This window comes from Sitophilus oryzae, unplaced genomic scaffold (assembly GCF_002938485.1).
Source record: "Sitophilus oryzae breed Bouriz unplaced genomic scaffold, Soryzae_2.0 scaffold_1869_pilon_pilon, whole genome shotgun sequence".
NCBI lineage: Eukaryota > Metazoa > Arthropoda > Insecta > Coleoptera > Curculionidae > Sitophilus > Sitophilus oryzae.
In genome coordinates this window covers 109,063-136,006 of record NW_022146578.1, presented here as the reverse complement: position 1 = coordinate 136,006, position 26,944 = coordinate 109,063, and the positions used below count along the sequence as shown (strand labels likewise).

General features: G+C 30.2%; 1 protein-coding gene across 1 annotated transcript in view; it reads right to left on the bottom strand.

Moving 5' to 3' along the window:
- LOC115883289 (adenylate cyclase type 6-like) overlaps positions 1–26,944 on the bottom strand; it is a 171,493-nt gene that overhangs the window by 85,145 nt on the left and 59,404 nt on the right. Inside the window, 4 exon segments of the mRNA XM_030901619.1 lie at positions 11,572–11,721; positions 13,254–13,442; positions 15,544–15,635; positions 18,347–18,572. Coding sequence (XP_030757479.1) covers positions 11,572–11,721; positions 13,254–13,442; positions 15,544–15,635; positions 18,347–18,572 — 657 coding nt within the window.

The following is a 26,944-nucleotide window of genomic DNA, read 5'->3' as shown; positions in this document are numbered from 1 at the left end:
AGGTAAATATAACTGACTCGCATTATCTATAATGAAAGAAAAATACGGTCAATTGTTTAGATGTTATTATAGAACTCGCTCCCAATAATAGAGTTACGAAATAAAGGTTAAACTCGAGATGTTTCCGCTGTTGTTGCAGTGCAAGGTTATTATTATAGGCTGATTTTATAATGGATTATGTTTCCTAATTTTCTCTCCTTTCTATTCCGGTTAGTAAGGGGTGGAAGATAAATTAGTTTAAGAGTAATTGAACTTTGTTGGCTTTAAGTTTTTGAATTTAAGCTCTTATCTTATGCTTTTCTAATTTAAAAAATTATGTTAGGAAAATTAATTTAGTTCTGTTTATTTTTTTGTTTTCTGTTTGTTACATTATACAGGGCGAGTCTTAAATAAGTAAAAATTTTTTTTGGGGGAAATATATGTACAGGGTGGTCCGAATTGTATCCTGGAAACTTCGGCAGTATATTCTGCAGATAAAAATAACTAAAAAAGTTTGTATAAATGTATGTTCTAAAATGCTTCATTTCAGAGATACAGGGTATAGAAATTTCATTTTTATTCCGGTTTTTCCAAATAATTTCTCAATTATATATGTCGATATCTAGATAAAAATTGGTGTCTGGGTGTTTTTTGAGGATTTCATTTTTATGTCAATATGAGTCCTATTTGTAATGGGCGCCACCTACATGTGTTTTAACTGTTCTGAAGAGTAATCATTTTCCGTCCGTCCCTGTATAAAACTACTGAGTAACAAAACCTAACCAAAAAATATATATTTCCGTGACATTTTACGTAAAATATGTCTCTTGGTAAAAATCGGTACGAGCAACAGTTTCTGATTTCAGTCTAATAACTATTTAGTTAACATGCTTAATTTATGTCAATGATGACAGGTATTGATAAATTCGATTCCAAATATCTCGAGAACCATTACTCATAGTGATTTTTACCTGACACATCTCCGAAACTAAGCATTTTAGGACATATGTACATTTATACGAACTTTTTTACTTATTTTCATGTGCAGAATATGTTTCCGGAATACAGTTCGGACCACCCTGTATTTTGACCCCACAAGCACGTCCACGAGGTTTTTCCGCGAAAAAAAAAATTAATTTTTTTTGGAAAATTCTGAAAAAAATTTCGGGGTTTTCTTTCTTGTAAATTTAATCTACTAATCTATGTTCTCATATTATCCTGAAACTATTTTTTTTAACAAAAAAGTAAGAAAAATGTAGAGTTTCTTTACTTTCACACACCACTTTGTGAAAGTAAACAAAACTCTACCCATGGAAACCCATGGTAAAAAAGTTAATGTTAAAAACAAAAACAAAGTCCAAACCACCGGAATTGCCGAAACAGATTACGAATAAAGAATTTTTAGACAGTGGTTTGGACATTGTTTTTTATTTTAACATTAAGTTTTTAAAAAAAATCTCAAAACTTTTTCAAAAAATTCCAAATTTTTAATTTTTTTCGCAAAAAAACTCATAGACGTATTTCTGGGATCGAAATATACTACCTCTAAACATATTTGTACTTATTTAAAACTTACCCTGTATATATAGGATTTACCGTTTTCCAAAAAAGTCCAAAATAGACGAGTTATTTTACTTTGAAAATATGAAAAAAATTTGCCTACATTTTGAGAACCACTGAAAAAACTTTTATTTTCTTTAAAACTACATTTACATTACAAACTATGGGGTATTTACAGACAAACGAATTACCATTAGATATTTTGCTCCTAATTTGTGAATAAAAGAACAACTATTTTAAAAAAAGTTTTTCAAAATCTGGTAGTAAATACGACATGTTTTAATCATTTATTTCTTCGAATGTCAAATTTGGCAGATATCAGAGAAAGGCAGGCTAAATTTTATTATATTATTTTTAATCCAATCGCAGCACAAGCCGATTCTTACAAAAAAGTGATAACTTTTACAATATACCATGCTGGCAATTGTTACTTTTGGGTCGGCATTTACATGTGTGGAAGTAAATCGCATAGGGATCTTATTAAGTCGGAGTGGGAGAAATGCGACCGACCGACGCGACGCGACGGTGTGCTGTTGGGGCGTTGCCGATACGCCTTTCCCTATCAAGTAAAGAAAATCACGATCGCAAACCGCTTATTTTTAAAAGACTTTTTTTTTCAAGAGATAAAATCATTAAACATAATTTTAACTAGATAAAATCATTAGACATGTTTCTGAGCATCTGAAATGGGATTATAAGGATATCGTTAGGGTGTCATTTTTTTTATAATTTATTTTGGCAACGTGTTTACTGTCCTCTCTTTGTATATATATATATATATATATATATATATATATATATATATATATATATATATATATATATATCGATTTAGAACGTCTTGCGACGTTGTCCGATGCCTAACTTCTACGTTTTCCGGTCGTTCCATTGTCCCTCGCTTAGATTTCTGGCACTCATTGCTCTTGTGACACCCTCCTTCCAAGTCTTCTTAGGTCTTCCACGTTTTCTTCGATGTTGGGGTATCCATTGCATAATTTGTTTTGGAAGTCATGTGTCATCCATCCTCTGGACATGTCCGTACCACATAAGTTGTTGGCGTTCGATGTCGGTTGCCAAAGATCCCTCTATTCCTCTGTTGGATCTCTTCGTTTCGGACTCTATCTCTTCGGGAAATTCCTAAGGTTCTTCTATAGGCATCTATTTCTACCGCTTCCAGTTTTTTTCGGTTGGCTTCCGTTATTCGCCAAGTCTCTGCACCATAAAGTAGACTGCTCTTTACCTCTCTTTGTTCAGTACATTATAAACGCATTGTACTCTTCTTACATACGGAAATCTCGACCCAAGACTAACCTTTGCCAGCCTTTAGTATTTGTGCAAAACAAATCATATTTTCAATTCACTGGTTTATTGATATTATTACTATTTGTAGTTCAAAGTGTTGGGTTCAAGCTATAAATTAGTGCGTTGGCTCCTGTTCTTTTATCTTAGTTTTCTACCAAAGAATGTGACGCAGACTGCATCGTAGACTGTTGATCTTTTGATATTTGCGGAATCACTATTTTCTGATAAACTATATGAGGATATAAAGTAAAATAATGTTTAATTCTAAAATAGGAAAATAAACGTTTGAGACATTCAATATATTTTCACTATTTGTGAAACATAATTTATAAACACTCTCTTCATCATATCTAATTTCAAATCTGAGAAGTATAAAATTTATAGGCGTATTAAGCATTCGGTGTTTTCTTTTTAAAGCTTAATGTTTCTTAAGCACGAAAACTTTCATGCTATATTATGTGGCAAAAAATCCTCTTATTTATTTCTTACGCGCGCTCTAAATTATATAATATATAGTTATTTCGCGATAGATGTTGAAAATTGTGCAGCTGGCAAAACGAATTGTGTACAGCAAATCTGAAATTCCCGTTTTCTATAGCAATATATAATTTCTTAGAGGTTGATTGATATTGAAGAGTGGAAGACGGATGAAAAGGAAACAAGTATTTCTTGGCCTTTTGAAGACATTTATATATAGTTTCATAAAATTTATGTCTATCTTTGTAACATTCTTTTGAAATACGGAATTGTTCTTGTATGTCACTGTACTATATTAAAAAATATGACTGGAAGTTGAATCGATTGAAAGGACATTATTTTCACATATGTATTGGCAATTGTGTTTTAATTTTTTATTTTTTTTTTGGATTTGTGACTAATGTATACGATATTTCATGCTTTAGATATACGGAATTTTTGATCCCAAAAATAATTGATTCAAAAAAAATGCACGAGAATGCATTTTTATCGGTATTCTATCGGTATTTGTGTTCGTAACGGACCTTTCGATTAACCGAATCTACCAGAAAATTTCGAAATATGGCCGTCGGGCTTTTGAACTCCATTAAACCGAACCGCAAGCATAGACTTTGTTTTACACTTTATCTCATACGAGCCCTGAAACTAGTAGTGTTTCGGTTGAATAAATGCTATTTCATATTGGAGTTTACTTTGTGTCGGTTTGTCTGGCATAAATTTAATTCCCGTTGCAATTGGTTAAATTGTATCGAGAAGTACAGATAGCATGCTTTATATTTTCTGTTTGAGTAAATTGAGAATAGAATTCCAGTGGTTTAAGCAAATGCTTGAACTGAAAAAAAATATTTGCAGTTTTTTACAGACATATTCTACCCGTCGATTTTTATCTGGAATTACTTTCTGCTGGTGTTTGCCTGTTTTTCTTATCTGTATCAGGTGTCAATATCAGTTTGGGCCCTTTCTGTAACTTAGAAAACGGTAAGCGCTTTTACACGCTGAGCGTATATGACGTCAATTTTTGCTTAGCGCGCACTTAACTAACGATTTAAGTATTATCATCTGACGCGCTTAACGTCTTTACTAATTGCGCTAAACGCTTCGAAAACCGCTACCTTAAAGGATCGTTTTGCTTGTCGAACGTCAGTAAAAATAGAAAAAAATGTGATTTTGTGCGTTCCCTTGCTCTTTAGTGAAAACTACTTCTTCTATAAATTCCTCAATAAGTAATTGATAATTTACGACTTGGCAGCTATAGATATTTTTCAAAACATCGAAAATGATGAGAATTGAATAATAAATAGCTGAGTTATTTGAAAAAAAAACGTTTTTTTTTTGAAAATAAGTTTTATTTTTTTTATGTCGTTACTTTTTACAAAACCCAAAAACTAATTGCACATTCTCATAGTCACTTTATGCAGGCTACCTTATAGCATTTTTAGATTTTCAAATTAGCTGATAATTTGTGAGATATATAAGCCAACTTAATTTTTTTAAATACGGACCTGCATTTTTTATATTAGGTTTTGAAAGAATGCGGTCTCCTGAGTACAACGACATGCCACACTTAATAGATTTTTCTTTCGGACAGTTAAACACAATTTAAACTAATTTGAAGTCCGGCTCTGGTTTTTTAAAATATTTAATCTATTCATCGTAACAATATTGATAAGCTTTAAAACTTAGCAATAAAGTGTGGTAAATATTGAATATGGAAAATTAAAATACCATAAAATAATAAAAAGAATGCTCCTATAAAATAAATAATATCGCCATATTGTTTTTTCTCATGCTGACATAAATGTGAGAAAATTTTATCCAGTTTGTATTTAATGGAAATTCTTCCCTTGCTTTATCATCACCATTACAAATGATTAATTCGACGCGAACGAAGTCGCTGGTACACGCTAGTAATATAATATAATATAATATAATATAATATAATATAATATAATATAATATAATATAATATAATATAATATAATATAATATAATATAATATAATATAATATAATATAATATAATATAATATAATATAATATAATATAATATAATATAATATAATATAATATAATATAATATAATATAATATAATATAATATAATATAATATAATATAATATAATATAATATAATATAATATAATATAATATAATATAATATAATATAATATAATATAATATAATATAATATAATATAATATAATATAATATAATATAATATAATATAATATAATATAATATAATATAATATAATATAATATAATATAATATAATATAACAAAATATAATATAATATAATATAATATAATCATTTCTAATCTTTTAATTTTAAATCATTTCCCTGGATGGATTGGAAATGATAAAGCAGTATAATGGCCAGAGAGGTTCCTGGACCTGTCGCCAAAGTAATTTAAAAAACCAGAGCGGAACTTGAAATTAGTATAAATAGTGTTGTTAAAGTACCCAAAACAAAAAAATATATTAAGGGTGGCACGTCGGTACTCAGGAGACTCAATTGTAAAAACTTGAAAAAAAATTGAATTGTTTCAAAACCTGAAATAAAAAACGCAGGTCCGTATTTCATAAAATAAGTTGGCCTTGAAAATCCATTTTATTTTTCCTGTCGTTACTTTTTAGAAAAAATTGAAAAACTAATTGCACAATCTCATAGCCACTTTATCAGGGTTATGTGATTTTTGGCTATTTAGGGGTATTTTTAGATTTTCCAGTTAGCTAATAGTTTCTGAGCTACAAACTTATTACCACTCAATAGTACCACTCAATAGCCAATAATCAGATAATATACTAATAAATAATCGACTCAATTTAACCATGTTCTTATCTATTACGCTTTCCGAGATACCAATGCTTGTACCCCGATGTATTTATGTAGATGCATCTAAATATATTTTGATTAACTAAATAACTATCTATTTGCATATGCAAAAAATTCTTTACTTGGTTTTTATATCATTTCTATTTGTTTTTTTCCCAAAAAATATTATTTTTATACCTCGATAAATATTTAAAAAATAACGGAAATATAAAATAAACGTGCCAGTTTACTAATCAATGGAAACTGAAAAATACTCGTATACAAAGAGATTGAAACTCAATCATATTTATATATTGTTATAGGCCTTGGCGTGGGTATCAACAAATAGTAAAAATATCCCAGTAAAATATTCTAAAAAAATATTGCAAATTTAGGAAAATTTTGATTAAACAAAAATAACTAAAACTGTAGATAGCATGAGTTTTTTTAATTTTGATATTAATTATAAGAAATATTTTACATTGTAAAGCTATAACAAAAATATACAGGGTGGGCTCAATACAGTGCGTGAGTACAGTCAATACCCTTAGCACAGGGTGTCCCATTTTCATGTTTTTTGCAAGATTTTTCTTTTATGAGTAGATTCAAGTTCACTATACATATTTACTTTGCTACTTTTTCAGAAAACTAAATATGCTACACACAGCTTTGTCCTAACTCTCTTAGTTCCAGAAATACAGGGTGAATTTTAAAAAAATTTTCGACCCCCTTCGTATCTCGGTTATCTTTATCTGAAAAGGTGAAAACTGAGACTCATAGAGTTTTTCAAATAGTTTTCAGTGGCGTAACTAGATTTTCGCTGGGAGCTGGATCAATTTTTATGGGACCTTTTCAAAAAGTTATAAGGATAACCAAGACCCCAGCATCCTTAAGGCCGAAATCTACGCTATTGAAAAATGCGTACAACTTATCTTAGATAGGAACTATCAGAAAGAAGAAATAGCCATCTCATCCGAGAGTCAAGCGATCAACTCAACTGTATTTCATGAACTAAGTGGGCTAGGACAAATCTGAAAGTAGCATCTTTAGTTTCATAAAATGTAGCATAGTGATGTGAAAGCTGCATCTTTGTATCTGTACTCATAAACGAAAAAACCCTGTAAAACACGAAAATGGGACACCCTGTACAATAAGATGTACTGCACAAAAAAGAGCAGTAAGTATTTCCCAAGCGCATGAAATATAGCGTCGGATTAAGTGGTTATGTAATAAATATTTCACATTTTCCTCTCTCCGATTTACAAGATCGCCATAGCGATTCACTTCTAGATTCTAGACATGTAAATACCGACCTAAGTCTGTCTCTTGTCGATATGGTATAAATGTTTTTGTCCATTAGGTAAATAAAAATTGTCCGAAAGAAAATAAATCAGCTACTATGTAATTTTTCCAAATACGTATTTCACAATTTAGACTTATATTTTTACTTAACTTTAACAGCTACATTTCAAATTCTGTGGCGAGCTTTATGTTGAAAAGTTTTCAAAACCGAACGGAAGGAATAAACGATATTTCCAAACTCAAACGAAAATAGAACCAGGCCATATTATACGTATGTTGACGAGTTCTAAAACAAACACGTTACAAATCATAACATCCACCCTTCACCACGCTCTTTGTAAGCCAGTACGATAATTATAGTTTAAGGCTTAATACTATACACAGTCCAAATATAGTTCTAATCAAAGGCTATTTGAAACTGCGTGTCAAAATAGCCGTTTTCGAAAATATTCGTATTGTTAAAAGGAGAACTAGTTTAGATTTAAGTACAGTAATTTTTAATCTGAATATTTTCATTCGTTAGGTAGTAAAGAAATAAAATTCTTCATCCAGTGTGGATTTTTGGCGTTCTATAAAATAAACATATACAGGGTGTCCCAGGCTGAGCGTGCATTAGAAGATTCTAGAGAGCTAGAAGATCTAGATCGCAGATTTTTTACACATCATTGTTTCACAATGAGATCTATCAATTAAAAATATTTTCAATATGGCGGCCGGAAGTTGATAGCAACTTTCATATTATAAATAGGTACCTCCTTAAATATTTTTTTTTACAAACTTAAATTCTCTGTAAAATTTTATGTGACTTATGACTTATGATATCAAAACTCTATACCTAACATTAGCCGTTTTTGGAGAAAAAAAAATAACATTTTTGGAGGAAACAAACTGTGAAAAAAAATTGTATAGTTTAAACGTCCAATTTAGTGATTACCACAGCCAATGTGACATAAAGAGAAGACATGTGGCTATCTATTTCAAAATTTAAATTGTTTGAATGTCATATAATATTGGCCGTAGCTGTCATGGAATTGAAATATATAATAAGAAATTATCATAAATCATTTTTTTTAAATGGAAACCCACTTTTTTATTTCACTAGTAAAAACGGTTTTTATTTCGTTACTTTTTGATTAAAAAAAAATAGATGGTCCAGATTACTAAATACCAAGTTTACTTGAATTATATACAGGGTGGCCCATCGAAAACGTTCCGCAAGGCATAACGGCCAGGGTATTTATTTTTTCAAAAAATCCAGAAACACGTCAATTTTGTTTGTGAGGAGGACAACTTTTGCCCCAAAAATGATTGCAAAATATTCAACCCTCTAAGCGGGGGTGTCATCCCCCAACTTTTTTCAAATGGAAAGGGGGGTTAAGTGGCACCGCAATAAAAAGAGCTTTCTATTCTCTATATTTCCCCGCTTCGTTTTTGAAAATCGGTCGAGTCATTGAGAAAATATGAAGGATTGAAATTTGAAAAGTTTATTTAAGCATTTATGAGAGTAAATGATAATTAAGGATAAATTCGACCAATTTGCTGTTTTTTCTTATTATTTCTAGATGTTTGCGCATTTTTTCACTTGCCACAACGTTGAACGATCAGGTGCGGTAGTTGCTAGATAGCTGTTCTGTGACTTGTACGTTGAAGTTCTTCTCAATATCGTTAAACTGACCCACAATAGAATTTCCAAAAATACCAGCCCACACGTTCAATTTCTGAGGGTTTTTGTGTGCGCACCTCGTGAAAAACCCTGGGGTTGTCCTCAGCCCAGTACCGACAGTTGTGTCGATTAACTACACCGTTCAAAAAGAAAGTACACTCATCCGAAAAACACACATTAAATAGGAAATTATTATCATTCGCCACTCGTTCACCCATAGCTTCACAAAATTGCAAGCAACGATCAAAATCGTCTTCGTTGAGTTCTTGTATCAACTGAATTTTGTTCGTGTGGAACTTGTGTTTTTTAATATCCTTTGGAAACTTGGTACTATTCCCGCCGGTCTTATTGGCTAATTTTCTTGTATTCAGAATACTGTCCATGGCAACTTGGTCCAATACGAATACCTCCATAGCTTCATTTACTACAGGATTTTCCCTCTGCCTCCTTTTATTCATAACGGAACCAGTTTCGCGAAATTTTGCTACTAACTGGCGAACAATTTTGCCATAAAGGTGTTTGTCAGGATGGCGTTCATTGAATATCTGCGCAACCCGATTGCAAACATCTAGAAATAATAAGAAAAAACAGCAGGTTGGTCGAAGGAATTTATCCTTATCAATTACTCTGATAAATGTTTAAAAAACTTTTCAAATTTCAATCCTTCATATTTTCCCAACAACTCGACCGATCTTCAAAAACGAATCAGGAAAGTATAGAGAATAGAAAGCCCTTTTCATTGCGGTACCACTTGACCCCCCTTCCCATTTGAAACAAATCGGGGGATGACACCCCCCCCCATAAAATAAAATATTTTATTAATTCAAAGTTTTTAACCACCTGTAGAATATTTCATATAAATTTTACATGAGAATTCAACTTCGTATTTTTACATACTTTTCGTATTGTGAATAGATTTCACATTTCTGATTCAAATTCAAAACTTTCAAAAACTTCTCTCTGTTTTTCAGTAATATTTGCGTTTAAACTGATGATTTTTTTGTCTTATTTTCAATAGCGTAAATTTTATTTTTCAATAAAAGTTTTAGCACAGGGATTTTTTGAGAATCTATTGAATTTTGTTAGTTATTCGAAAAAATATCCTGAAAAATAACAAAGATAATTATAAATTTTCATTAATATTTTTTTGTTTCCCGAGCCAGGTTTAATTAAAAAGTGATTTTAGATCGACGTTTCGATTTATTTTTAGATAATTTTCAGAATGTTATTTTTTATTATCGGTAGAAATATTGCAGAAATATTTTTTTCTATCTGTTACACAGTGTTTTCATTCACACAGTATTTTCGTGATTGTGGTGTAAAACTGTTAAAAGTACTAAAATTGAGAATTGAAAATTAGTAAAAAAAAGAACGTAAGTAATAATAATTAGTAGAAATTAATAAGAAAATAAAATAATAAAAATACCAAAAGTGGCTAACGTCTATAACTTTTTTATTTTTTCAGATAAAAAACGAGATTTGGTATGTTAGTATATGACATAAATTAGGATTGATTGACGTATTCAATTTTTTTGGTCACTTCCTGTTTTACCGGAAATTACAACTTTTGATTTTTAAATGACACCCTCGGTATTTTTTTAATTTATTTGATAGAAAATGACATTCTGAATAGAATGACATATCATATGTCAACTTTTGACATTCTCGCTTAATAAAAAATCGTATTTTAAAATTCGATCTAGAATGTCACTGCTATGTTAAAAACACTAATTCTTAATCAAGGAGCCTTGGAAAAATAGATTTGATCGTCTAATGTTTTTAGTGTCTTGTCCTGGCCAGTTAGAAAATGCTGAAATCGTATTTTTAATCATATCTCAATTTTTTCAAATGGAACGAGGGTAGCTCATTAGCATATTTGAAAAAAGCATTTTTTTACGAATAATTTTATTCCGCACACTTAGTATTTCGAGTCAAATTTTCGTTACGAACCGCAAGTTATAATTTCAAATAAACGATATGCGATAATGTCAAAAGTTTTTATTCTGAGTGTTATTTTCTATCGAATAAAGTAAGAAAATACCGAGGGTGCCATTTAAAAATCAAAAGTTGTAGTCATTTCCGGTGAGTCGAGACTCCGACAACAACCACCTTATAAATAAAACCAATTTCTCCTGTTCTTTACAAACATTATTCAGTTCTGTAAAAGTTTCAATGCCATACTGTAAAAATACGTTTAATATTACAGTCTAATGACCATGTTAAAAGCATAAATTAAGCAAGCATTGTCAACCGAGAATACTCTGTTGGTAATTTAAAAATTTATTCTTTGCTTTGCGGCGTGTCGGTAGGTAGCATTTTCACAAAGAAAACATCGTCTAATTATATTTCGCAAAGAGAAAAGACTGAAAGAATAAATAAAAAAAGGAAAGCTCTAAAATAACGGAACGACCGACCGACCGTTGTGCCGAGCTTTAAAATAGGAAAATTAAAAAAAATTCGTATAAAAAATGTAACCTGCTGTTGATTTTCCCGTTGAATTTTCAGTCTGGCTTCTATACATTGTCTCGTTTCGAGGAAAGCTTTTCTTTGCGCTACTTCTCTGGGATAATGCGTGCAGACCCCGGCCAAGTTGGCACAGAACAGTATTATAAAGTTGCTGATTATCTGAAAGAAAAAATGACAAGAATGAATATTTTTTTAAAGAATACGGCGGACGTTTATACTATGTGTATTTAGTTTAGCTAAAGTTAAGCGAATATAGTAATAGGTGATTTACGATTTACTGTCGCAGATAGGTTAGCTGATCATGGAGAATCGATGGTAGGATATTTTTTACGGAAAATTTTCAAATTTTACGGAACGGCGCGGCGTCTGCTCCACCAATCTAATATATTCTCAGAGTAACAGGGCGGTGTTGTCGCTTTATTTGAAAAGTAGTAGTATCTTTGTTATTTTAAATCAAACATCATGTCATAACAATTAGGTAAAAATATTACTTTTTCGTTTAGGATGAAATTGCTCAAATCATCTTTATTTTAAATCGAACTCTAAATATATTATTTAAACAGATCAAAGGAATGTAAAGTTATTTTTAACGGTATGTAATGTACCTAAATTTGAACCTTCGAGTTTCTTCAGTAGAGCCTTTTAAAACTAAAAATACTAAAATTTTAGTTTCATTTCAAGAATTTTGTTATGACTTTTGTAAATTTAGCAAATAAAATCTCACTGATATAGAGTATGAATATATTAGAAATTATTATCTTTTAAATGGCTTTTCTGAAGAAACCGGAACGCTTAGGTATAGGAAAATGATATATCATTGCAAATCAACTTTATTAGTCTTTTCATAGTTTTCAGTGTCAATGGGTTGCTTCAAACAGATCCAATATCGAAACTTTTCTTAACCTATAAGTCTGTCAGTTTTACACATGCTGTATTTTTTTATCTCGAAAACTATTAGACAGGGGTATAGGATTGTATGACAGAAAAAATATGGCAAATAAATAAGTTTCCAAGAATATAACAATCTAGATGTTCCGCTTAAAAAATAAAGGTGTCATTACTTTTAATAAATGATAATAATTAATAAATGAAACAGCAACACTGTGTCGCTGAGAATTATTTAGATAGATGTAGCAGGTGCTTATATATAAAATTTGAAGTTTTCAAAGAAAGTATCACCTGTTCTCTAAAAACGCCTAGTCTACCTCAGTGTGAATCACCCTCTATGCTAAATTTAAAGGCAATGCAGCGCAAAATTGAAGGCAAATCGTAGTTTTTTGGTTTATAATATTTTCTCTTTTTACATTTTTTTTTATCATAATATGTCTGACTTTGATTGTCATATTGTTAATTATGGAATAAATTCATTTAAGAATATGTGTTAGTGAGGTTAGAACCTTTCGCTTTACCAACATATTGTAAAAAAGTTATTAGCTAAAATGTCAATATAATATTGTGTTAGATTTGCGTCCTTATGTTATATTATGAAATGGCGATCGCAGGTTTAGGATCAGGAAATATAAAAGCTTTTTTAAAAAGCCTTTCGATGTGTATCCTCGTCTTTGTGGCCTTAAATAGTCTTGAAAAAGTCGAGAATACAAGTCAAAATGTCGGCAGTTTTTTTAAACCCTAGATAAACAAAATATTTAATTTTTCCCCCAAAAAAAAATCCTTAATAATTTGCTACTTACATCTGAAAAACTTGTCAGATTTCCTACATACACTAATAAGATCAGTTCAGTTATGGCTAATATTGTTCCGGAGAGCACGGCATCTTTCAGACGGTTTGGCATCAGCGCATACGTCAAATAGGTTGACGTCACCGCAAAGGCGGTACCAACTAGTGGTCTCTCGTTGTAGAAGAAAAAAGCTATGCAAACCTAAAAAATAAATATATTATATTATTTTTATGATCATGCACTTTCTAAGTTAAGGCTAGACAATATTCCATATAACATTTGTATTATGTTCTAGATCAACAATTACTATTAACTAAAAAGAAGTAGAAAAAAGACTCAAAGTCTACTCCAGTACTCAAAATGTACTTTCTACTTCTTTTTAATTTAAACCTTTTTTTAAATTAACTCTTTTAATTTAACTCTTTTAGAAGAAGCCGTCTTTAAATTACTATTAACTATCTAGTTAGTTCTAGCAATTGTCAGGTATGTGACCCCATTTTTTTTTTCAATCATTTATTGATAATGGTAAGAAAATTAGCGAAATGCGCGTAAAGAATTCAAAGTATTTAGTTTTGGTTATCTATATAGTTTTTGGAAAAACTATAATTTTGATTATTTGAAGATAGTCTGATTAGATGCATCGTCCTTGATTAGATTAGAAGAAGCATCGTCCTTGATTAGATCTTCAAATTTTATTTTCTATGATTATTATTTATATAATTAAATCCGAAATCAATATCCATTGGTAAATAAATGTATTCAGGATAAATGTATACAGGGTGAACATCCTATTTTTTATTTTATTTTTAGATCCTGCATAAAATTCTATAACTTTTTTTGAAGCTTTTAAACAAAGTTTACATGTATTATTTTTTCTAAAAGTTTCATAACACTAGGCGGAATTTGCTCGCTTTTAAATCATACGTAAAACTTTCCGCTATTGTTTAAAATAAATATAAACATCCAGTTTGAACTGTAAAAAAATGTAGCATTAAAATTGCAACCGTAGTGGCGTAAATATACAACGAAAATAGAATTATTTTGAATGGCAACGATGCATTTGTTTTTGCAAATCGAGATAAAAGCTACGAAACTATAACGGAAGAGTTTAAAGCTTTGGGCGAGAGTTTTACGAAAGAAGATTATTTGCTATGTTTTGCGTTTAATTCGCTATGAATACTGATGGAGGCCGGTGCACACACCTTCTAACTAAATACACAGTTTCTAATCAACAATTTACTCCAGTGTAGTGTTTGAAATGCAGATGTGTAGTTTGGTTTGTATTAAGTAAAAGCCGATTGAATGGGTGAATAATTACGATCGGATAAAACTTACATGTGGCAGTGTTTTGCATGACACGATATAAACTGAATTTAGAGCACAAATTGGACTCCGAGAATTATTCTTTCATCAAAATGTAAAGTCAGATGTTACTGTTTATTATGATTTGAATTTTCGATGATATCAATGGTCTCGCAGATTTTATAGAGATAGAAACATTTTGTACAGGGTGTCCCATTTTCGTGTGTTTTACAGGGTTTCTCGTTTATGAGTAAAGATACAAAGATGCCGTTTTTACATCATTGTGCTACTTTTTTACGAATTTAAAGATGCTACACATATATTTATCCTAGCCCTCTTAGTTCCTGAAATACAGGGCGAATTTGAAAAATTTGCATTTTTTGACACTCTTTGTATTTCGACACCTTCATATAACTGATTGAAAAGGTAAAAACTTCCGAGGCGTAACTAGTTTTTCGCTGGGAGCTATTTTCGAAATATGTGTTAAACTGTATTTCAGAGAGTAAGAGGGACAAATCTATGTGTGGCATCTTTAGTTCCATAAAACAGTAACAGAGTGATGTGAAAACCACACCTTTGTATCTTTACTCGTAAACGACAAACTCTCACGAAAAAGAAACACACAAAAATGGAACAACATGTACAAAAATATAACACTTAAATACAAACTCATTTAAAAAGCACTTGAGTGAGATTTTATTAGATATATTTTTTTTATCAAATTATTCTATCGTAAGATACGATACTAATCTTTTCAGTGTACTAAAATAAGAATTCCACCCTTTGTGACTCTTAAAGCTTTTGAATTAGGATTCTTAACTCAGCGATTTGACACTACCACAGAAGTTTACTTAAAAAAAAAAAGAATATTAGAAATATTAGAATATAAGAAAAAAAAATGTTATCACTATTTCAAATGAATTTAAAACCGAAATAATTAAATATATAGATACTAATTTATCGCGAGGTATTATCAAAAAAATAAAGAAGAGAGACTTACCTCTAAAGTTAAAAAAGTCACTAATATGAAATAAGATATAATGATCAGGTAAACTTCATTCATCGCAGGCTTTGACACCACTGTGAGTAAAACTGAAAATAAAATAACAAATTAATTATAACCTTTTTGGATATATAAATTTGCTGACTATCGTTTTATTACTTCGTGTTTAATTAATTTAAGATAATTACAAATACCAAATGTGAATTAATTTCTATTAATATATAATAATATAGTAAGCAAATACAGGTCTCCCTGTACTTGTTTGCTATACAGAGTTTTTTCTCAAAAGTGGCTCATCCCTATAAATTTTTTATTTTTTCAGATAAATAAACGAGATTTGGTACGTTAGTGTATGACATAAATCAGGATTGATTGACGTATTCAATTTGTTTTCTATCACTTCCTGTTTCACCGGAAATGACTACAAGTTTTTATTTTTAAATGGCACCCCCTGTAGTTTTTTACTTTATTCAGTAGAAAATGACACTCTGAATAGAACGGCATATCATATGTCAAATATTGACATTCTCGCTTGTGTTAAAAATACTAATTTTTAATCAAGGAGCCTTGGCTAAAATATTTGATCGTCTAATATTTTTAGTGTCTTTTCCTAGCCGGTTAAAAGTTACTGAAATCGTATTTTTAATCATAACTAAATTTTACCAAAGAGAACAGGGGTGGCTCATTAGCATAGCAACCAAATTGTCTTACATTTGGCCTTGGCACTCTGAATTGAAATTTAAAATGCTATTTTTTTTAATTGAAAATTTCAAAAGTTCATATATAGTATGTCATTCTATTCAAAATGTTATTTGAAAATACCGAGGGTGTCATTTAAAAATCAAAATTTGTCATCTCCGGTGAAACAGGAGCTGATGAAAAGAATTGAATACGTCAAATAAAGTTAAAAAAGGCAGAATATAATTTAGAAAAAAAAAGTACACTATTTAATTATTATTATTGACTCATATACCTGGACCACTTTCTATTGATGAGGTCATTTCACTAATTATGAATATATACAGGGTGGTCCGAACTGTATTCCGGAAACTTCGGCAGCATACTCTGGAGATAAAAATAAGTAAAAATGTCCGTATAAATGTATGTCTTAAAGTGCTTAGTTTCGGAGATACAGGGTGTAGAAGTTTCATTTTTATTTCGATATTTTCGAAATAATTTCTGCAGTAACGTCAATATTTGGATGAAAATTGGTGTCTGGGAGTTATTTGACATGAGAAATTTGATTTTGATGTCAATATGACTTCTACTAGTAGAGGGCGCCACCTACATATTTTTAAACTTGTTTGAAGAGTAATAACTTTTCGTCTGTACCTGTATAAAAGTACTGAGTAAAAAAATATACATTTACGACGTTTTTTACATAAAAAATATCTCTTGGCAAAAATTTCTACGAGTATTGGTTTTCGAGATATTGGGAATCGAAATTATGAATACCTGTCATCATTGACATAAATTAAATATGATGACTAAATAGTTATTAGACTGAGATCATAAATTTGAAAGTTTTTGTATCAAAAGTGCAACAGAAACTGTTTTATCATCATTTTTTTGCAGAAAAAATTATCATTAATTTAAAAAAATAAAAATTTTCCAAATTTATTATTTCAGTGAAATAACTATCTACTCAACGTGTTTATTTTTCGTCAATAATGACATGTATTGACTATTTCCATTCTAAATATCTTGAGAACAGTTGCTTTTAGCGCTTTCTACAAAGAGACATTTCTTAGTAGTTTTATACAGGTACGGAAGAAAAGTTATTACTCTTCAAAACACATGTAGGTGGCGCCCCCAACAGGTAGTAATAAATAACATCGATAGCAAATTTCTCATATTAAAAAACACTCAAGCACCAATTTTTCTCCAAATATCGACTATAGTTCAGAAATTTGTTGGTAAAAACTGAATTAAAAATGAAACTTCTACACCCTGTATCTCCGAAACGAAGCATTTTATAGAATATGCTGCCGAAGTTTCCCGAAACAATTTGGACCACCCTATATATTTAAAAACTAAAAACGGTTGCTCGTAGCTATTTTACAAAGAGATATTTTTACGTAAAAAGTCATAGAGATGTATATTTTTTCCCTCGGTAGTTTTATACAGGTACGGACAAAAAGTTATTACCCTTCACAACAGTTAAAACACATGTAGGTAGCGCCCTCTACAAATAGGAGTCATATTGACATCAAAATCAAATTTCTCATGTTAAGAAACTCCTAGACACCCATTTTCATCCAAATATTGACGTTCTTCAAAAATTATTTGGAAAAAATCGAAATAAAAATGAAACTTCTACATCCTGTATCTCCGAAACTAAGCATTTTAGGACATACATTTATAGAAGCTTTTTTACTTATTTTTATCTGCAGAATCTGCTGCCGAAGTTTTCGGAATACAGTTCGGACCACCCTGTATATCTCAGAACCCAAATCATTTTGGGAGATGAAGCTACATTTTCATGAGCTGCCAATAATTGAATTTGCAAGATGGAAGAGTTTATAGGTTCTAACTTTGAAACATAAAATCTGATATATCGATTCTTGTGATATAGTGAGTTCTGTAAATGACTACATTTTTACAATAATTTTTTCTTATTAATTTTTAGTAGTTTACCATATTGAAATTTCTGAAATTTTGGAAATGTAAACATTATATTATTTTTCAAACAAAACCTCTTTTTTTTATTGCATTATTTTGATTGCTGATGTTACATAAAAAATCGTAATCTTTAAAAAAATATAACTTCACTCGTTAATATTTCAAGTAAGATACTTACCGCCATAAATAGCTATACAGCATGCTGATGTGCACATAAGTACGACCAGCTTGTCCATTCGACTCGAGTCTTCAAATATAGAGTGAGCTACTTCGGCTTTCGGAAGAATAAAATCTACAGCCCCCAGCAACAGGAAACCGATGCATAGTAACAGAAGTAGCGATATCAAATTTGTCATATTGCTTTGGTTCATTTTCAGAAAATATCTTTGGTACAACATCTCAACCTGTAACAAATTATAAATTGTCAAAATTAATAAGAAAATAAATATATTTTTTTTAAATTGTTCCATTTTGTTACATACAAACCGGGAGCGCTCAAAACTGGCTCACCCCTATAACTTTTTATTTTTTCAGTTAAAACAACGAGATTTGGTATGATAGTATATGACATAAATTAAGATTGATTGACGTATTCAATTGTTTTCGGTCGCTTCCTAACTTTGACATTTTCGCTTAATAAAAAATCGTATTTTAAAATTCAATCTAGAGTGCCATAGCTATTTTAAAAACACTAATTCTTAATCAAGGAGCTTTGAAAAAATATATTTGACCATCTAATGTTTTTAATGTCTTATCCTGACCAGTTTCGAATGATGCTCAAATCGTATTTTTAATAATATCTCAATTTTTTCAAATGGAACGAGGGTGGTTCATTAGCATATTTGGAAAAAGTATTTTTTTACGAATAATTTGATACCACACACTTGGTATTTCGAATCAAATTTTCGTTACGAACCGCAAATTATAATTTCAAATAAACCATATGCGAAAATGTCAAAAGTTGACATACTATATGTCATTCTATTCAGAGTGTTATTTTCTATCAAATAAAGTAAAAAAATACAGAGGGTGCCATTTAAAAATCAAAAGTTGTAGTCATTTCCGGTGAAACAGGAAGTGACAACAGTCATATATTAACATACCAAATCTCGTTTTTTAAGTAAAAAATAAAAGTTATAGGGGTGAGCCACTTTTGAGACGCACCCAGTATGAGGATATTTTTTTACTTAAAATTGTACCTATTTTATTAGTTTTAGAAAACTTTAAAAATAATAAAAATATAGAAATATATGCCATGATCATCATAGGGGAACCTACGTTGTTAAAAATATCATATGTATAAATTTTTAAAAGAAATTTTTTGTTAGCGTATCTTGGCACTTGCGATAAGTATAAATTCACCTTTGAACTTCGCGAAACTAAAACGAGAAAAATTCCATTTCGTAGAAAGTACTGAAAGAAAAGTCGATGTAAAACAGAATTGAAATTCCGCTTTAAAGCTAAGCACTTTGCTATTATTCACTACTAAATGCTTCAAAGGGCTATGTAAATAAGTGCGCGGGTTTAACGCAATTCTTTCGGATTGTTTTTAACTCGCTTTGCACTGTTCCTGAAATTACTTTGTGGCGTCTAGTTCTCGAGTCCAACCCCGAAGTCATATAGACGATTGCTGCATTTAAGAGAATATTTATTGTATTAAATTTGCTAGAATACCGATAGTAATAAAGACAATTAAGGTGGGAAAGTTTTTAATTTATATTTATTGATATTTTTTGTTCAAATTAGTGATATAGTTATTGTTGATAATAAAAATGACATTCCTTCATTTTTTTACAACCCTCTATCTAATCCAATCCTGTATCTTTATCTAAGCGGAAACCAGCTTAAAGCGGAACTGAAGAACCTGGAGGACTCCATCCGTAACCTGGAAAGGGAATTCTCCAACGGTCTAATCACTCAAAAAAGTTGCTCAGAACTTACGACCGAAGAGAATCAAAGATTTTCCTTGATTTAAGTAAGAAAAATCTTCGGATTGTCACAGGGTTTCTAACAGGACACTGTCTCCTCAACGAACAACTTAGCAGATTGAAATTGAGAAACAACGGCGAATGCAGATTCTGTGGTGGAAATGGGGAAACACCAGAATACCTTATCACTGAGTGTGCCGACACGACGGACGACCGTTCGTGCCATGAATTTTGACACGGCTGATGTCGAGGACAGAAAGCTGGCCTTTGTGAAGCTGTCTCAGATACTAGCTTTTGTCAAAACCCTGAGACTGTCCGATGAGTTGTAACTCGTTATAACTCAAGAAAGAGGCACACAGTAGATATGTAATGTCGCGGTGATTAACCCCCCTCCTAAACATTCTACATTCTACATATCCTCTACAGAGCCATAGTCCACCATTTCTATGTACGTGTCATTAGTTTTTAACACAGGAGCTACTATTTATAGCCGAATTTGAATAATACTATTTGAGAGGCTGTACTAGGTAAATACATTTCTCCAAAAAATTAACGCACCATTTTGAAATCCCAAGATAATTTGACATTTTAAAACAGGCTCGGTATATTTTTTCCTAGAAGAGGAATTTCAAATTTTTGTATAGTTTGTACAGTTTGTGCATCAGTTTTATGTTAACTTTTTTTATCTATACTAATATATAAAATCCTTTAGTGACTGACATACTGATTAATCACGATCCTGCTCAAACCACTCAACGTAAGAAACTCAATTTTATACATAAATACAGGTTGGTTCTAGGGTGTAGAGGTTCGATAAGAGGGGATATTTCGAAATTCCAGTTCCAAGAGGATGAAACCACCCCTCAAAGAACGGTCAAGTTTCCGAAAAAACGCTTATACACGTATATTTTATTTTGTTTTTTTACATATTTTAAGATTTTTTAAAAATGTATACAGGGTGTTTCGAAAAATCTTGTCACTGATTAATCACGAACCTGCTTAAAGCGCTTGGCGTAAAAAGCTGATTTTGGGAAAACAGATTGACTTTAGGGTGTAGAGGTTCGATAAGAAGGGATTTTTCGAAACTCGAATTATAAGGGTGTGAAACTATCCCTCAAATATTAAAATATTTTCTATTTAAAAACCGGTGAGTTTTTCGGAAAAACTCTTAAACACGTATATTTTATTTTGTTGTTTTACATATTTTAAGATTTTTTATAAATTTATACAGGCTGTTTCATAAAATATGACCATTAGCTGTGGGCTGTTTTTTATTTTAATTGAGCCTATTTTAAAGATAGAGGTCGTTTAACTTCTAAACAACGTTTTGACTTTTGTTTTTTTTTGGAATTATCTTAAATATCCTGTGACCGACTTACTTCAAGCTTTGGAGTATATTTTTAGTAATAATGGCCAAATTTAGGCATAAAATAAAATTGTTATCTTCAGTACCGTCTCAGGAGATACCTGAGCAAAAACAATTTATGGCTATGCAGTTCGTCAATACGTCTCGTAATACTATAGTCACAATAGTCACATTAGTTGATGGGGCGATTTGATGCTACAATGCGATGAGTTGTGCGGTGGATCGTTTGAATGTTTGAGTGAGGTTGAGTAAACATAAAAAAATATCACAAACGCAATAGAAAAATTTACAAACAACATAACGAATGGCATCGACGCATCAGCACATAGTAATCGGATAGAATTTTAAATTAAGTATGGCGCTTTAGTCATTTTCTGTATGTATCGCAAATTAACACTTATTAACGAGTAATGTTTTACACTTGTGAGATTGGTTATCTGATCCAATGATTTGTATGAACAATATATTCAAAAGAGACTAATGTGCCTGTAACACGAGATGAAAAAGACAAGATAAAACTAATTAAAAAACTGCGAATCGCTCAGTAGTATAAAAAAGGTAAAATGCAAAAATCCAAATCTGCTCTCATGCTAAAGCTAAAGCGTTGAATGGAAATCCGATTACATGCATTAGTAATCTACTTTATACATTTAAAAGGTCAAAAATAGTAATATGAGATTGGAATCTGAAGGTGGGTATATTTATTTAAGTGAACATTAATTTAAATTGCAATTTTATCCTTTAGTTGAGATGACTATACAGAATTAATCCTTTAATACATTATTACAGGATTAATACTATTAATAAATTACATAGTAAAAATAGATTGGTTTTACTGATACTGATATTAGGACTTTGAAATTATATCTAATATATATTGAGTATGAAAACAAAACAATAACCGCTATTTGAAATTATTATCTATATTTTTCTTCATATCATATTCATCTTTAAAAAATTATTTATAACGAAAGTAGATCAAACATACTTTCCAAATTTTGCTTTTATCTAAATCTAATTATATTACATCTATGTTATTGTTATTTATTTTCGTGCAAGTACGCAATATTTGTAAGTATTGCAGAAAATTCTATCAAGAAAATTAAAAAAAAAAAATACTTTAAAAACGTTACTCTATATAAATAAAAATATTGCTTTCTATAACACTTCAATACTTTTGCTCTATTTGTATTTCTTGATGATTTAACTCATGAAAAAACATATAAAATGTTTGTTCTTTGTGTGTTTTATTATTAATTATTTTTAATTTAAGGTGATTTAAAAATATACCCTAATTAATGTTGACTTAAAGCAAAAATATAAAATAAATTTTAACGCAGTGTAATTTTTGTTAAATGCTAATAACTACTTTATAAAACATACGACCGAGAAAAATCAAAAAATTTCCTAGATTTAAGTAAGACCTCAACTTCTGAGTAGATTGAAGCTAAAAAACAACGGCGAATGTAGATTCTGGGGGACAAATGGGGAAACACTAGAACACATCATCGCTGAGTGCGCCGAGACGACAACAATTCCTACTATAAACTTTGGTACGACTGATATTGGAGATAGAGAACTGGTCTCTGTAAAATCGTTCCAGATAATAGGTTTTATCAAAGCCCTAAAAATGTATGATGAGTTATAACTCAAAAAAGAAGGATACAATAAATTTGTAAGATCGCGGCGATTAATCTCCCTCCTATACCATTATACATTCTACATTCCAACTACTTTATAGTTCACTTGATATTCAGTAGTACCCATTTCGGTGTCTCATTTGTTAATTGTCTATATTTGTTATCTATATTAATAAATGATATTTTATACAAACCACAGATGATTCCTAATTTACTATTCAATTTTATAATTTGCTCAGCAAGAAAAAATTATCTTATGAATATAAAATGATCTTCTCGAATTAAGTAAAATTCACAAATGAACTTGCGAATTCTGATTCTTTAATTAGTTTTCGTAATTTTTAATTTTTATATCTTAATATGTATTCCCTACTGCTTTTATTTTGCCTTATTGGAATATAATAAATAATATTCTATTCCGGGTGAGTCTCAAAAGTAGCTCACACCTCTAACTTTTTAATTTTTTTAGTTAAAAAAACGAGATTTGGTATGTTAGTATATGACATAAATTAGGATTGATTGACGTATTCAATTATTTTCGGTCGCTTCCGGTTTCACCGGAAATGACTGCAACTTTTGATTTTTAAATGACACGCTCGGTGTCTTATACTTTATTCGATAGAAAATTACATTCTGAACAAAATGACATATCATATGTCAACTTTTGACATTTTCGCATATGGTTTATTTGAAATTATAACTTGCGGTTCGTAACGAAAATTTGACTCGAAATACCAAGTGTGTGGTATCAAATTATTCGTAAAAAAATGCTTTTTCCAAATATGCTAATGAGCCACCCTCGTTCCATTTAAAAAAATTGAGATATGATTAAAAATACGATTTGAGCATTTTCTAACTGGCCTGGACAAGACACTAAAAACATTAGACGATCAAATCTATTTTTCCAAGACTCCTTGATGAAGAATTAGTGTTTTTAACATAGCCATGGCACTCTAGATTGAATTTTAAAATACAATTTTTTATTAAGCGAGAATGTCAAAAGTTGACATATGATATGTCATTCTATTCAGAATGTAATTTTCTATCGAATAAAGTAAAAAAATACCGAGGGTGCAATTAAAAAATCAAAAGTTGTAGTCATTTTCGGTGAAACAGGAAGTGACTAAAAACAATTGAATACACCAATCAATTCTAATTTACGTCATATACTAACATACCAAATCTCGTTTTTTTATCTGTATAAATAAAAAAGTTATAGGAATGAGCCACTTTTGAAACGCACCCGGTATATATCAAATTAAAGACTCTAGAGTTGAAAAAAAAATAAGCTGGGAAATCAGACCTCAATTCGTAAGAGGAACAAACATTCGAAGAAAAATTATCTTGAAAAATCTTTTTTGGTGTTTATTCTTGGCGAAATACCGTATAAGTCACCCAAGAGAGCGAGCATTCGCAAAGCGAATAAATTCTTTATAAACTTGAGAACTATTTTAGGAAGTTGGTGGAATATATAACATTTCTAAGTGGGTATGTAAGGATAGAATGTAGAATTGTCAATGGCTACTTTGAGACATGAATTTTAGTTTGCTTTACTTTTTTAATAAATGTCATGTGTAATTTATTTCAAAAAGTTTTATCAGAGCTTCGATAAAAATTTCTCTTTCCGATTCCTTTCAATATATTATTTAGTAAAAATTCATAGTAGTAAAGTATTTCATAAAAATATAAGTACCTATTCTATTTCGCTTTTTTTGTTTCATATTTCATGTCAGTTTTAGGGATCCTTCAACTATACATTGATTTGATATGATACAACATATACAGGTGAAAAATAGTTTACCTAATAAGTTAAGTAATAATAAGTTAATCTAGTTTCTAGATAATTGCTTATAAAATCTATCGCGTCTGACTGCCTGGATTTCACAAACTACCAAAATGACTAGCTGACAGTGAGTAAGCTGTTATTATGCCACATACATAATCTTTCTGTATATGGGGCACACTTTTTTATTAACAATAATAATAATTATTATTCCTATGGCAGTAGAATAATATTAAATATAGTAAACAACTAAATGGATAAGTGGTATCTATGAATTAATACTAAAAACAACAATATACACGTTGGTCCGAATTGAATTCGAGAAACTTCGACAGCATATTCTGCATATAAGATTAAGTAAAAAAGTCCTAAAATGCTTAATTTCGGAAATTCACGGTGTAGAAGTTTCATTTTTATTTCGATTTTTTTCAAAACAATTTCTGAACTACCTGAGTTTTTTGACATGAGAAATATGATTTTGATGTTAATATGACGTTTAGTTGTAGAGGGCGCCACCTACATTTTTTAACTGGTTTGAAGTCTAATAATTTCTCGTCCGTATCTGTATAAAACTACTGAGTAAAAAAATATACATATATGGCGTTTTGACGTAAAAAGGTCTCTTGGTAAAAATTGCTACTTGTAATGGTTCTCAAGATATTTGAAGGGTCCAGGAAAAAAACATGCGCCATTTTACTAATTTTACAGGAGAGCACTGGACGGATGGCGGTTGTCAAGTTCTTTCTGTCTGGACCATGGAAAATAAATAGACACGTATTTTTTCTTTTTTTTTTTCGTACGTTGAATATTGACGGAAATATAACGCTTTGAAAAAATTGCGTGACGCCACAAAAAAATACGTTTCGCCACCTTCAGTATATCTATATATTAAAAACAAAAACACTTGTAACTTTTGAAATAACTGAACTTGGAAAAAAATAAAAAACACGTGTCCATTTTTTTTCAGTTCACCAAAATTTCCAATAAAGAATACTTTATTTAATTTTATAGACAAGTTCCCCATTTTGTAAAATGCTAAAATTAATAAATTGATGCTTATCAAGTGTTTCCCCTGGATCCTTAATTTGGAATCGAAATATAAATGATTCATGTTGACTAAATAGTTATTAGACTGAAATAATAAATTTGAAATGAGGAAATGAGGAAATGAAATTTGAAATGACGAAAGTTCAACAGAAAGTGTTTTATCATAATTTCTTCGAAGAAAAATTTATGATTAATTTGAAAAATAAAAAGTTCCCAAATTTATCATTTTAATCAAATAACTACTCAATATGTTTATTTTTTGTCAATAATGACATGTATTGACTTTCTATTCTAAATATCTTGAGAACGGTTGCTCGTAGCGCTTTCTACAAAGAAACATTTCTTAGTAGTTTTATACAGGTACGGACAAAAAGTTAGTACACTTCAAAACACATCTAGGTGGCGCCCCCAACAAGTAATAATAAATAACATCGAAATCAAATTTCTCATATTTTTTTGATATGAGAAATTTGATTTCACACTCAAGCACCAATTTTTCTCCAAATATCGACTATAGTTCAGAAATTTGTTGGGAAAAACTGAATTAAAAATGAAACTTCTACACCCTGTATCTCCTAAACGAAGCATTTTATAGAATATGCTGCCGAAGTTTCCCGAAACAATTTGGACCGCTCTATATATTTATAAACAAAAAAAAAATAAAAAAAATAAGGCTTTACACTAAGTATTATTATTGTAATATATTTAGGCATGACAAAAGTCTCATAATAATGTTGGGTAAAATGAAAAATATTTTCAATAATTGATTGGTATATCTATTAAAAGGTCTATAACAAGCTTTATTTCTCTTATGAGGTGCATAGTTAAATAATAAAATATGCATGAAAATGTTTACTAACTCTATACAATCTGTCTGAAGACAAGGTTGTTGATATATTTATTTTCAGAAAGTTCAATTGATAGAAAATAAAATAATACGATAATTAAAAGCATCACATTTTAAATACATTTAACCAGTACTCTAATTCCCGTACTATACGCTTGTAAGATT